The 13,316-nt window shown below is 34.5% G+C and overlaps 1 protein-coding gene across 1 annotated transcript; it reads right to left on the reverse strand.

The window, feature by feature from the left end:
- Window positions 1–8,506: 8,506 nt before the first annotated feature.
- On the reverse strand, window positions 8,507–12,712 carry LOC145045588 (uncharacterized). The gene is made up of 4 exons (XM_078993909.1): window positions 12,272–12,712; window positions 12,122–12,193; window positions 11,314–11,374; window positions 8,507–10,749 (listed from the first exon to the last, which is right to left on the reverse strand). The coding sequence occupies exons 1-4, from the start codon at window positions 12,710–12,712 to the stop codon at window positions 8,507–8,509; spliced, it is 2,817 nt and encodes a 938-aa protein (XP_078850035.1).
- Window positions 12,713–13,316: the final 604 nt, after the last annotated feature.

Consider the following 13,316-nt stretch of genomic DNA (forward strand, 5'->3'; position numbering starts at 1 on the left):
TTATGCTTTATTTTCAAATCGGAGTAACATTTCAAATCGGAGTAACATTTGAAAAAAAAAAAAACAATCTTCTTTTTCAGTTTTTGAAAAATAAAAACTTTCTCCATGACGAGGGCATCCCGGAGTACTGTTTATATTTCGAATTTGTTTATTTATTTATAATTAAAAAAAAATAGTATTCCAAATACTAATTTCGTAATGCTTTATGTCACCGTTTTCCAACAAAATATCTAATTTTATGCACTAATATTATATATAGTTCATGTAACTATATTTAATTTTTTGCTACATTAAGCAGAAAAATGATTTTTTTCTTGAAATTCCGGATTGGTTCTTTCCGACTTGTTTTTAAGATTTCGGAGTTTTTTTTTCGAAATTCGGAATTGTAATCGGAAATTTGGAATGTTGCTCCGGATTCCAGAATGCCACTTCGGAATCGGTAAAAAAGTGTTTTTTCTTGTTTGGAATACTTATTCCGGACAAAAACAGTTATTTTTGTTAAAAAAAATAGTTATTATCTTTAAATACTTATTAAAAAGTAGGTAGTTCTTAATTTTCCTAATAAAAAATTGTGCCTATAAGTCGCCAATAAACACACTGTTATACTCTAATGTATGTTTTAAAGTAATAAATTTTCATTATAAAGATAAAAACTTATGACTATAAGCCTCTTATGGTTGCGATTTTATTTTCTAGTGTCTATTTAAAAGTAACAAACACAATAAAGATAAAAAAAGAATTTTAACTATAAGTCACTTAGTTATATTTTTATAATCTAATGTGTGTTTAAAATAATCAGTTGTCATTATAAAGATAAAAGAAATATTCTGATTATAAGTCTGTTACGGTCATCATTTTATATTTTAATATGAGTCTAAAAATATCAATGATATAAATAAAAAAATATATAATAAGTCAGTGATGGTCATGCTTTTATATTTTAATGTGTATATAAAAATAACCAATTGTCTTATAATAATAAAACAAAATTATGAATATAAGTCACGTATATCACACTTTATATTCTAATATGTTTATAAATATAAAAATGGTCATTATGAAGGTATAAATGTAAACAATAATGTATCAAAAACAATGTATCTGATCAAGGACGGAATAATTATTAACTAATAACAAATTTAAAATCTATACTTCCAATCATATTGCTATTCTTTTTTTTTTTTTTTTTTTTAATTTAATCCTTTCTTTCAAACTAAATTTTAATTTTCTTTTAATTTATGTTTTATTCATTAGATATTTTACTATATTTTAAATATAAAATAAAAGTGTATATCTTAAAAAGTAAGTCCCTTAATAAATTTTTATACTTATATTTATATGATTGTTATATTTTTGGAAAAACCTTAGAAAAATCCATCATATTTTCACAAAATGCTTAAAAAAACCACTATATTATTTTTTAGTATACTAAAACTAGTTTATTTTCTAAAATTCTTATTTATGTTGACTTTAAAAAAACCTACTCTATTTTCATAAAATGATTAAAAAAACCATTATATTATTTTTTTAGTGCATTTAAATCCTCATATTTTTAATTTTTTTAATCTAATGAATTGTAACACTAGAAACATTAAGAATCGAGTACCTAACATTTTTTGCTATCTACGATTTACCGAGTTCAATGTTTCAAATGATACATTTTAGAAAATATAAGGGTTTTAACGTACAAAAAAAATAATATAATGGTTTTTTTAAGATTTTGATGAAAATATGTTGGGTTTTTATAAGATTATCCCTATATTTTTCTAATGATTAAAAAAACGATTAAAAGGATTTTTTTATTTTTTTAATTATAAAAAGGTGAAATAAAACATGGTGTATTCACACCATAAGTGCCGATGCATAAAAAAAGAGTATGAGTGATAAAACAAGAATTGGTTCAAAAATATTTTAAATGGAAGTACAAGAACTACCGAAAGTTTATCTTATTGTCTATTTGTTTACATCAACTGCTTATAAATTTTTTTTTCTTTTTGCATTGAATAAACATAGTTTGGCAGTTTGCCCTAAAATGCGCCGAAAAAAAACGTCGAAATAGTTTAGTAAATATAGTTCGGCATCTTGGCCTACTTTTAATATAAGATAAGAAACATTAATTACATGATCACTTATTAGAACATATTTTTTTATTCATTTAATTTTTATAATTTGAATATTCTCTTAGTCAGGTTTTTTTATTCATTTAATTTTTATAATTTTAATCTAAGATAAGAAACATTAACACTCTTTACAGTATTCAAAACAGTAATTTGGTGTCAATTTTTGCTTTGCTCCAACCGTAATATAATTCTGTCCAAACTTTGCACCATTTCACGCATGTTGTACAGTAACACACCCAAAAGGTGTGCTATATACTATTCACATAGACAAAAGCTTTTTAGGTGTAAAATTTGATAGATAATTAATACTATTTGGGAGGTAATTATTTTTTCGTTTTTTTACGTTTAAGTAATTTTTTATATGTATTTTACTATTTAACTTGTTAAATGTATTCATATATTATTATTATCACGATTATTTAACAAGTTAAATGTTCAAATTTATAAATTAAAAAAAAATGTTTTTAGAATGTGAACGACCTTTTTTTACAAATTATTAAAGATTTTAGGAAGAACAAATATTTTTGCGCTTTGTTCGAATATGTTATTTAATGTTGGTTTATGACATTTTATTCATTTTCAAATTATATATATAGGCTCATGCAAAATGATGTTCGGGTTATAAACAAGCTAATAGGAATATGTACACTGTTATACTTTAAAATAATAGGTTCTGATTCAACCGACTTCCGATAATCTAGCAAAATATCGATTTTGATATTATTGTATAAGAAATTAAGAAAATCTTTATCGGATTAAAAACTAGTATGCTAAAATCAGTTTTAAAATAAAAGTTCAGGTTTAATCGCAATATTGATATACTAGAATAGATTTTTATATTAATTGAAGTTAGAGCAAACTTCAAATTCAATACTAAAAAATTGTTATAATATTGAGTTAAAATAAATAAGGTGATATATATATATATATATATATATATATATATATATATATATATATATATATATATATATATATATATATATATATATATATATATATATATATATATAAACAATTAGGGCAACACATGTTGGAACCAATGAAAGCATGACAACACATCATTTTGGAATAACTACATAAATAACTTCCATACTAGATTGCTTATGAATAAAGAAATGGATACGTGTCACTTGATCATTGGTTCCAGCATATGTTGCCCTAATTGTTCATTTTCCATTGAACCTACTTAATATATATATATATATATATATATATATATATATATATATATATATATATATATATATATATCTGTGTGTGTGTGTGTGGTTAGGTTCATGTGAAACAACCTAATTTTGTGAGACCGTGAGAAATATTTTTTTATAATTAATTCAAGTTTCGAAAATAATATTTAAAAAATAATTTTTGGATTTTTCCATTTATTTTGGATTTTAAAATTATTTTTTAGAATATGTACAGTGTAATATTCTATTAGAATATTTTACTTATTTTTCAAAAGAAACGAGATTTTATTTTTATTTTTTCGTTAATTAAAATTTCGAAAATAATATTTAAAAAAAGAATTTTTTGATTTTCCATTTATTTTGCATTTTAAAATTACTTTTTAGAATATGTACAGTGTAATATTTTATTAGAATATTTCACGTATTTTTCAAAAAACGAGATTTGTTTTATTTTTTTTATTTTTTTAGTTATTTCAAGTTTCGAAAATAATATTAAAAAAAAAAATTTGGATTTTTTCATTTATTTTGCACTGTAAAATTATTTTTAAATTTGATCTCACGGTTTCACAAAATAAAAATGTTCTCAAATGAACCTGAACATATATATATATATATATATATATATATATATATATATATATATATATATATATATATATATATATATATACACACACACACACACTAGTGAGGTAGCCGCACGATGTGACGTCGCTAGATAGTTCCCTTTCGTATATGGTTTACGGCTAGGTTCATAGCCTCACAATACCTTGCGCGGCAGTGACATGAAATGATGTTAAACTTAGAATCACATCTTATAATATAGGGGGTAAATTAAGGTATGAGCCAAATTTAAGTTTTAAAATTATACTAAACAAATAATTAATAAGAAAAATAAAAATAAAATATAAAAGGGCAATAAAGACATTTTTGGTTCGGCATGACTAAACCAAAATAAAACCAAACCATGATAATTTTCCGAGTTGAAAAATATATTGAGCGAGTATAAATAATATTGCAATCCATAGGGACATTTCATGTAATTTACTTATTTAATTGACAAAAAAATTGTATGTTTAGAAAATGTTGTATAGTCTTTTTTGTTAATTAATCTTGGACGGACAATAAAACATTTCATCGTGAAATGTGTAAATTAAGCTACCACTAACAAACATTGCATTCGAAGAAAAAAACAACGTTAGGTAAATCATTTACATAGATAAAGTCAAACCACGACATGTAAAGTTGGGAGAATAAAATGTAAGATTCCAAAATTAATAAGTCAAAAGAACTACAAACTCTCTAATAACCAATTATTGATTTTTATTAATACTTAAATTTTTTACTAAAATACACTTCGGTTTCTCTGTTCCTGCTTAATTGCTTATATCACATGTTCATGCTACTACGATGCTTTTGGAGTGTTTTACTTTTGCTTCTCTTTGTTTTTTTCCCTTCGAGATTGTTCCCCGTATAAATTGTGGTTGATTTGTCTTCCTACTCAACAATAACATAATGTGAAAATTGCAATAAGGTGTTATTATGGAAAAACTAATTACCAACAAATTTAACTCCTTTCGATGCAATCAACTCCCATAAGGGACACTATGTTTCAAGAACGGATCAAAGTTGTTTAACTGTTTTTTTAGAATTAATAGTTCATTGTGTTAACATCATAACCTTTCTCCTAAAAGAAAATAAAATTACGAAAATAAGGAAAAAACAAACCTTAGAGGTTTATTCAATCTTGAAAATTTAAAAAAATGAAGCCAACTGAACCAAATAGAATTAAGACCATAGACCACTTATTCATGTCACAACTCCAGGCTGTCGACAAACACAAAAAGAAGAGATAATATGAAAATTTTACTAAAAATCCCATCTAACAATAAGCTATGAAGTTAACAAAACACATAGAGTGATCAAATCACAAACTATAAGATAGATCAAACCTGGACAGTATATATTTCAATAATTTAAATCTAGAAATCAAAATCGACGTTACACAACATGAATCTTAAACTCAAAACCAAATATCAAGGTATAGAAACTAGTTTTAACACACTAAAATAAACAAAGGTATAGTTAAATTAGGTAAATCAACTCACCCTCTTTTCTGAACTTAATGATTTTGATCAATAAATTTGACATAAGCTTAACAGCAACACCTAGATCCATATGCAATTCTCCCTTCACTTGAGAGATTATGTCTTTCTTTCCCTTGAAACACCAGTAAACAACTTATTGACAACATACAAACAAATTATTATTATACCAGATAAAAAAATAAATATAAAACTCATATTAAGCTTTGAAAAAATAGGAGGGTTTTGACTCTGGTATTAAAATTATTATTATACCAGGTAAAAACTACCACTAATTTAATAAACACAAAGAAGGATTCATTCACATTATAAAAAGAAGAAAATCAAATTATAAAATGAAACTGGTAAAAGTTACACCTTTATAAAACTCTCGGATTTGACCAGATACTCGGCTTTCGTATAGATACATGTTCAATATGATTAAAAAACAAATTGAATATGTTATTAAAAAAAGAATATGAGTTTTTGTCATCAAGTCAAGGTAATGAAACCATAGATTCTTTACATGGAGAGTAGACCTTTTGTAGCATGTCTTCCTATTATGAAGAGTGGTATGGTCAAAGAAAATGCAAGAGAAATATAACAGCAAAAATGTCCCTCTTCAAAGAAACCTTCATATAAGGAAAAGATAACAAAACAAATCGATGTAAGGTTAAATAAATCATAAATCTACTTCATTATAAAGATCCGTAGACAAACCTAAGAACATATATGGATTCACATGAAACACCTCCTTGACTCCTTCAATTGTAGCGTCGACGTCTACTATCAGCATTGGTAAATGAAATACACCTAGGGTTTTCTTTAGAGTGTGCATGTTTGTGTGTACGGAGATTTAGTTGCGGTTTAGGGTTAGAGAGAAGGTGGAGGGAGAAGGCAGTGGGACGATGATGCAGCTTAAAGTTCCAGAGAGAGAAAGAGCATATGCAAGGCATGGGGTGGGGTTTTGGGAGACCTAGGGTTTAATTAGAGATGGTGAGAGCCAAGGAAGTTTGATCGATAGGGATTTCTCATCACAACTTAAAAATATATATGTAGATCGAAGACATGAGCAGACCATGGTATGAACCGTATTCGAGGTGGTCAACCTCCAAGAAATTAGAAACTGAAACAATAACTGGAGCAATTTTCTGAATATCATTAAAACCATGGTTACATTACTTAAATACTACTAGAAAGAAAAGGAAGAACAACTACTCTAGACGTGGGTTACTCCTGGAAGTGGAACCCAGTTATTAGGAACACATGCTAAATAGAATAAAGAAAGAGCATCCTAGCTAACTGCCTTGACTTGGTAAACAAAGCTGATTCACTCCCGAAATCGGATAGGCTTCTTGATGGGTCTTTTGGGTCGATTGAGTATTCCTGCTTGGGGAAGTTGGGTTGTCGCTTGGACTGGTAATTGCTGGGCTGTATCAATTCCCTCCCCGTTGAAATTGGACTCGTCCTCGAGTCTTATATTGAATTCAGGAAAACGTAGTGTGAGCTCCTGTTCGTCTTCCCAGGTTGCTTCCGATATGGATTGGTTGGCCCATTTGACCAGAAGTTGTGTGCAACCATTCATCTGTCGATGTTGGAGAATGTTTTCTAGACTTGGTGTTTTGATGGTTGCGTCGGAGAGCCATTCATTTGGGAATTCTTCGGACACTGTTTGCTCGTGGCTAGCTTTTAGTAATGAGACATGGAAGACCGGGTGGACACGAGAAGATGGTGGAAGTTGCAAGCGGTAAGCGACGGGACCAATTCGTTCCAAGATCTTGTAAGGTCCAAAAAAACGTTTAGATAGCTTTTGGTTATCCCGTGTCGTGACAGAATGTTGTCTGTAGTTACGTAAGCGTAGGTATACCAAGTCACCAACTTCAAATTGCTTGTCTATCCGTTTTTTGTTAGCTTGCTTCATCATCTTGTTTTGTGCTTGTTGTAAAGATTCTTTCAACAGATCGAGTACTTGTTGATGTTCCAATAGGGAAGAATCAATGGAGGCTATGAGGTTTGATCCCGGTGTATAATCATGGATTTGCGTGGCATCTCTTCCATACATTGCTTTGAAAGGTGTCATTTGAATTGCCGAATGGAAACTGGTATTGTACCAAAACTCTGCTCGATACAAGTATCGTTGCCATATACGCGGTTCATCATGGACGAATGCGCGGAGATAGGATTCGAGGCACCTGTTAACTACTTCCGTTTGACCGTCGGTTTGCGGGTGGTATGCACTCGAGTGTTGGAGTTTTGTACCAAGCTGTTTGAATAGTTGTGTCCAAAATTGACTCAAAAACAATGGATCTCTGTCTGATGTGATGGATTTGGGTAGGCCATGAAGGCGGTATATATCCTTTAGGTAGATAGCTGCAAGAGTGGTGGCTGTGAAGTTATTCGATAATGGTATGAAGTGGGCAAATTTGGATAACCGGTCGACAATGACCCAAATTGCTGTTTTCCCATTGGATGGTGGCAGGTGTGTGATGAAATCCATTGTGATTTCGGACCATGTTTGAGCGGGTATGGGTAATGGTTGTAGGAGACCGTAGGGCTTGCGTGCCGGGTACTTTGTTGTTTGACAAGTAGGGCACTTGTGGATGAAATCAGCGACATCTTTTTTGAGCTTTGGCCACGTAAAGGAAGCTGCAAGGCGTCGAGTTGTTGCATTAACGCCGCCGTGTCCTCCGAGTGTTGATGTATGGAATTCCTGCAAAAGAAGAAAACGAACATGTGGTATGTTAGGTATAAATAATCGGCCTTGGATGTACACCAAGTCGTTTTGGATTGTATGGTTTGGAAGTGATGATGGTTGTTGCTCCAGTTGTGTTATCAATTTCTGTCCTTCGGGGTTGTTGGTAAAATAGGATCTTAATTCGTGTAACCAGGTAGCCATAGGACTCGAGAGGGCTAAGATTTTTGGGCTTTCGATTCGACTCAATGCATCTGCGACGTTGTTTTCTTTGCCCGGTTTGTAGTGCACTTCGAAATCATATCCCAAGAGCTTGGTTAACCATTTGTGTTGTTCAGGTGTCTGGATGGTTTGAGTGAGGAGATGCTTTAGGCTGTGGTGATCGGAGTATACCCGGAATTTCTGTCCTAATAGGTATTGGCGCTATTTTTTTATGGACTCTGTGATTGCATATAACTCACGAATGTAAGCGGAGTTGTTTTGCATGCGATCACAAAGTTTCTTGCTGAAGAAGGCTATTGGTTTATCGTGTTGGGAGAGTACTGCTCCAATAACGACACCGGATGCGTCGGTGGTGATGTCGAAGGTTTCAGTGAAGTTTGGGAGGGCTAGGGTTAAGAGGTGTGTCATGGATTGTTTCAGAGATGTGAAGGCTTTTGTGGCTTTGTCGGTCCAGGTGAAGGTAGGTTTTTTTAAGAGCTCTGTTAATGGAGAGGCTATGTGGGCGTATGATTGCACAAATCGACGGTAGTAGCCTGTGAGGCCCAGGAAAGCTCGTAATGTGGTAAAGGAATTGGGAGTGGGCCATTCCTGTATGACGGTAATCTTTTCTGGTTCGGCTTGAACTCCTTTGGCTGAAATAATATGACCCAAGAAGGGTATTTCGTGTACCGCAAACATGCATTTGGAGGCTTTAGCGTAGAACTGGTTGCTTATTAGTGTATGGAATACGAACCGGAGGTGTTCATAGTGAGCGTCGATTGAAGGGCTGTAGACAAGGATGTCATCGAAGAAAACCAACACGAACTTCCGTAATACCGATCTGAAAAGGTCATTCATGGCTGCTTGGAACGTTGACGGGGCGTTAGTGAGGCCGAAAGGCATGACTCTGAATTCATAATGGCCGTCGATTGTTCTGAATGCAGTTTTGTGTATGTCGTTTGGTGAAACGCGAATTTGGTGGTAACCGGCTCTTAAATCAATCTTGGAAAAGATGGTGGCACCATGCAGCTCGTCCAAAAGTTCATCTATTATTGGTATTGGAAAATGATATCGAATGGTGATGGCATTGAGACCCCGATAGTCAACGCAAAATCGCCATGTTCCATCTTTTTTTCGATCAAGGAGGACTGGAGATGAGTACGGGCTTTGACTTGGTTGTATAACCCCTTCTTTGAGCATGTCGGTGATGAGTGATGTCATGATTTCTTTTTGGTAATGTGGATATCTGTATGGTTTGATGTTGATGGGTTTTGTGTTTGGTAATAAGGGTATGTGGTGGTCATGGTCCCTTGGTGGAGGTAAGCCGTGGGGTGCATCAAAAAGTTGTTTGAACTTGGTTAGTAGGTTTTCGATTGTGGGGTTGGTGTGTGGTTGTCGGTTACTGGTGGTGAGATGTGGGGGTTGGTGACAAAAAATCATGGTGTGGAGGGAGGCGATGGATTTTTTTCGTATCAGGGTCTGGAGTGAACTGGGCGATACCGGTGTGGACAGGGGTTCTCCTTGTAGAGTGAATGTCTTGCCATTGACTATGAAGGATATTCTTGGGATGGAGAAATCTGCAACTAATGGTCCCAAGGAACTGAGCCACGCAACGCCTAGAATGATGTCTGCTCCTGCTACAGGAAGTACAAATAGTGGTACTGTGAATGTGGTCTTGTTGAGTTCCAGGGGTATTTTGGGAAAGAACCCATTGCATTCCAGATTTTCGCCATTTCCAACCATGACCGGAAATGGGTTGACTGGGCTTGGTTCTGTTTTGAGAAGGGCAGCAATACGAGGTTGAATGATGTTGTGTGTGCTTCCACAATCCACAAGGGTGGTTACAAGGTGACCATGGATATACCCGGTGACACGGAGTGTTCGTGGAGATTGTAAACCGAAGAAAGTTGCATCCGAAAGTGACAGGAAGTGAGGAGGTGTAGGGTTGTCGAGGTGAGAATTTTGTTCCGCCTGGTTGGTAACCTCGGTGGTGTCGCTAATGGCTGTTATGGTCTCGTCAGTTTCTTCATTTTCAGCGATAAGAAGAAATTGAGGTGGGTCACATACGTGACCTGGATGGAACTTGGCTGGGCATTTGAAACAAAGACCTTCAGCGCGTCTTTTTTGGATTGCCTCTGGTGACAACCTTGTAAATGGGAGTGGTGTAGAGTTTTTGGAAGGTGGTGGCATAATGGTTGTGGGTGATGATGGTGGTGGTGGAGATGTGGTGTGTTTTTGGTATTGGTTGTGGGATGAGGGTGAGTTGCGTGAAAGGGAGTTGTAGCGATTTCGGTTGTTGTTCAATTTGTCTTCTATGAGTTTGGCTAATCCATATGTTTGTTGGAGGGTTTGTGGGTGTTGTATTGCAATTTCGGATTGGATATCAAGACGCAATCCTGAGATGAAACAGTTTTGGAGGGCAGTGGCGGAGAGGCCATCGACACGGTTGCTGATTTTTTCGAATTCTGCTTGGTAAGCAGCAACAGTGGACGTTTAGCGCAACTTGAAGAGGGTAGCTTGATAGTTTTCGTATGTGGACGGTCCGAAGCGGGTTTCGATATCTCTTGTAAATTCTGTCCATGTGCCCAAAAGGTTGTTGCTATGAAGATGCTTGTACCAGCTCAAAGCTTCTCCTGTGAAGTAAAAGACGGCGAGGGTGATCCGTTGGTTGTGTGGTATGTTGTAATAAGTGAAGTAAGTCTCTGCTTGAAAAATCCAATCAAGTGGATTGGATCCATTGAAGTTATGTAGTTGTATTTTTGGTGGTCGTGGTTGATGATTGGGTAGTGGTGGTGGTGGTGGGTTGGGGGGTTGATTTAGGTGTTGGGTGGTTAGGAGATTGACTAGGTTAGCGATGTTGGTGGAGAGGGTATCGAGTCGGGTGTTAGTAGCGGTGGCTAGGTGAAGTAGTCTTGGGTGTGATCAGGTTGGTGTTCATTCGTTTCTGGTTTGGGTGGGATATCGGCTGTAGTATCTTTCCGGGGAGGGATAATGACGAGATCAGGAATGAAAGCACCAATGGTATGAACCGTATTCGAGGTGGTCAACCTCCAAGAAATTAGAAACTGAAAAAATAACTGGAGCAATTTTCTGAATATCATTAAAACTTACTTAAATACTACTGGAAAGAAAAGGAAGAACAACTACTCTAGACGTGGGTTACTCCTGGGAGTGGAACCCAATTATTAGGAACAGATGCTAAACAGAATAAAGAAAGAGCATCCTAGCTAACTGCCTTGACTTGGTAAACAAAGCTGATTCACTCCCGAAATCGGATAGGCTTCTTGATGGGTCTTTTGGGTCGATTGAGTATTCCTGCTTGGGGAAGTTGGGCTATCGCTTGGACTGGTAATTGCTGGGCTGTATCAGACCATCTTCTTAAAACACCTAAAACCTTAACTGAGAAATCAAAAGGAAATATGCTTACGGGTTCAGCTCCAAGTCTTCGTCTTTGATTGTGGCGGTGGCGCTGGCGGTGGCGGTAGGTTAAATGGTGGAGGCGGTGGCAGTGGCGGTAGGTTAAATGGTGGAGGCGGTGATTAGGCTTGTTCAGAGAGAACTGGAAAAGGGAGTTTTTTTTTTTTTTTTTTTTTTGAAACTGCAAATATTGTATTATAAATAAAAGGGCAACACAAGTAGCAAGCGACTATTTTTGGGCAATTACAAGAGAAAATACAAAGATTTTAACAAAAAGGAGATATACTCCATTCTAACCACGTACAATTCAATTCCGAAGTTCTGTATTTGAACCAAGCATACGTTTGTGAGATCACCTCGTCTGCAATCATAGTTGGAATCGGTTTCACCGCCTTAAAGATGAAATTATTCCTAGTTAACCATGTAAACCAAAGCATCGCATAAAGCACCACCTTTAATCTCTACTTTTTTTTGGGCAGTTCCCCCATGTAGCTGCGAAATTGAGAAATTCATTAAATGTGTCAAAGTTAGTAGCTTGAATGTCACACATTTAAAAATCCAAGATCTCGCCTCGATTGATATTGTACATTCAACAAATAGATGATCGCCAGTTTCATGTTCGCCATTGCATAAGGGGCAATTTGTGTTTGCCATAATAATGCCCCTGTTCATTAAGTTTGTTGCTACCGGCAGCCTATCCATTAATGTTCTCAAAACGAAACATTTAACTTTCAAAGGAATTGCTTTTACCCAGTTGATTGTTGTGCCAGTGTGAGGGTTTACTGAGGAGTCTATCTTTTGTCTCAGGGTATTGACCATGTAGTTTCCGTCTGGATTTAAGTTAAAACAGAGTCCGATTGGTGTAGGATTTGTATTAACCCCTTGAATGATGGAGCATAACTCCATGAAATCATCTAGAGCCTCCCCATCCATATTCGCCGATTTCCACCTCCATTTGAAACTTGTTTGATCAATTCTATCTGTTATTCTACATAGTTTTTTCGACTCCATGGCATATAGTCTAGGGAAACGCTCCTGTAATGTTAGAGAGCCACACCATCGATCTTTCCAAAACAATATATTAACATTTGAGCCAGGAATTAAAGTGAAGATTTCCTGATGATTGATGTCAAATTCAGGGAGAGATTTTATTACCTTAGCAATATTACACCAGGTACTGCCTAGTGAGGCATTAGCAATATAATTGACTGGCTTGTTTGACAAGTTGTGAATACTGTTAATGCACTTTCGCCATATCCCCCCCCCTCCTGCCGATATTGCCTTCAATCTCCACCACCATTTTGTAAGAAATGCTAAATTATGAGCCCACCCCAAGGCCACCATCCTTCTTAGAAGCTAGTCAATCGGAATCAACGACAGTTGGATCAGTGTAGTAGATCAACGGTTTGGACACATTTAAAAAAGGCCACCCTGGAAATCCTCATGATGTCTGCTTTCTCCCCAGTAATACTCAGCTTATTTTCAAGACATGCATTTATGTAACACCGTAAATTTCAAGACAAAATTTTCATTTAAAATAATCATTTTATTCTTAGAAACACTTGTTTAAAATCTCATTCATAGTCGATTTACAAAACATAACTCCATTTTCACT

The sequence above is a fragment of the Lactuca saligna genome, chromosome 5 (assembly GCF_052625555.1).
Source record: "Lactuca saligna cultivar CGN05327 chromosome 5, ASM5262555v1, whole genome shotgun sequence".
Lineage (NCBI taxonomy): Eukaryota > Viridiplantae > Streptophyta > Magnoliopsida > Asterales > Asteraceae > Lactuca > Lactuca saligna.

Coding starts and splice junctions, on each gene's coding strand:
- LOC145045588 (XM_078993909.1), bottom strand. CDS start 12,712: ATGGAGTCGAAAAAACTATGTAGAATAACAGATAGAATTGATCAAACA. Junction 11,375..12,121: donor GCGATGCTTTGGTTTACATG/GTTAACTAGGAA, acceptor AATGATATTCAG/AAAATTGCTCCAGTTATTTT. Junction 10,750..11,313: donor GGTTGACCACCTCGAATACG/GTTCATACCATT, acceptor CTTACCAAGCAG/AATTCGAAAAAATCAGCAAC.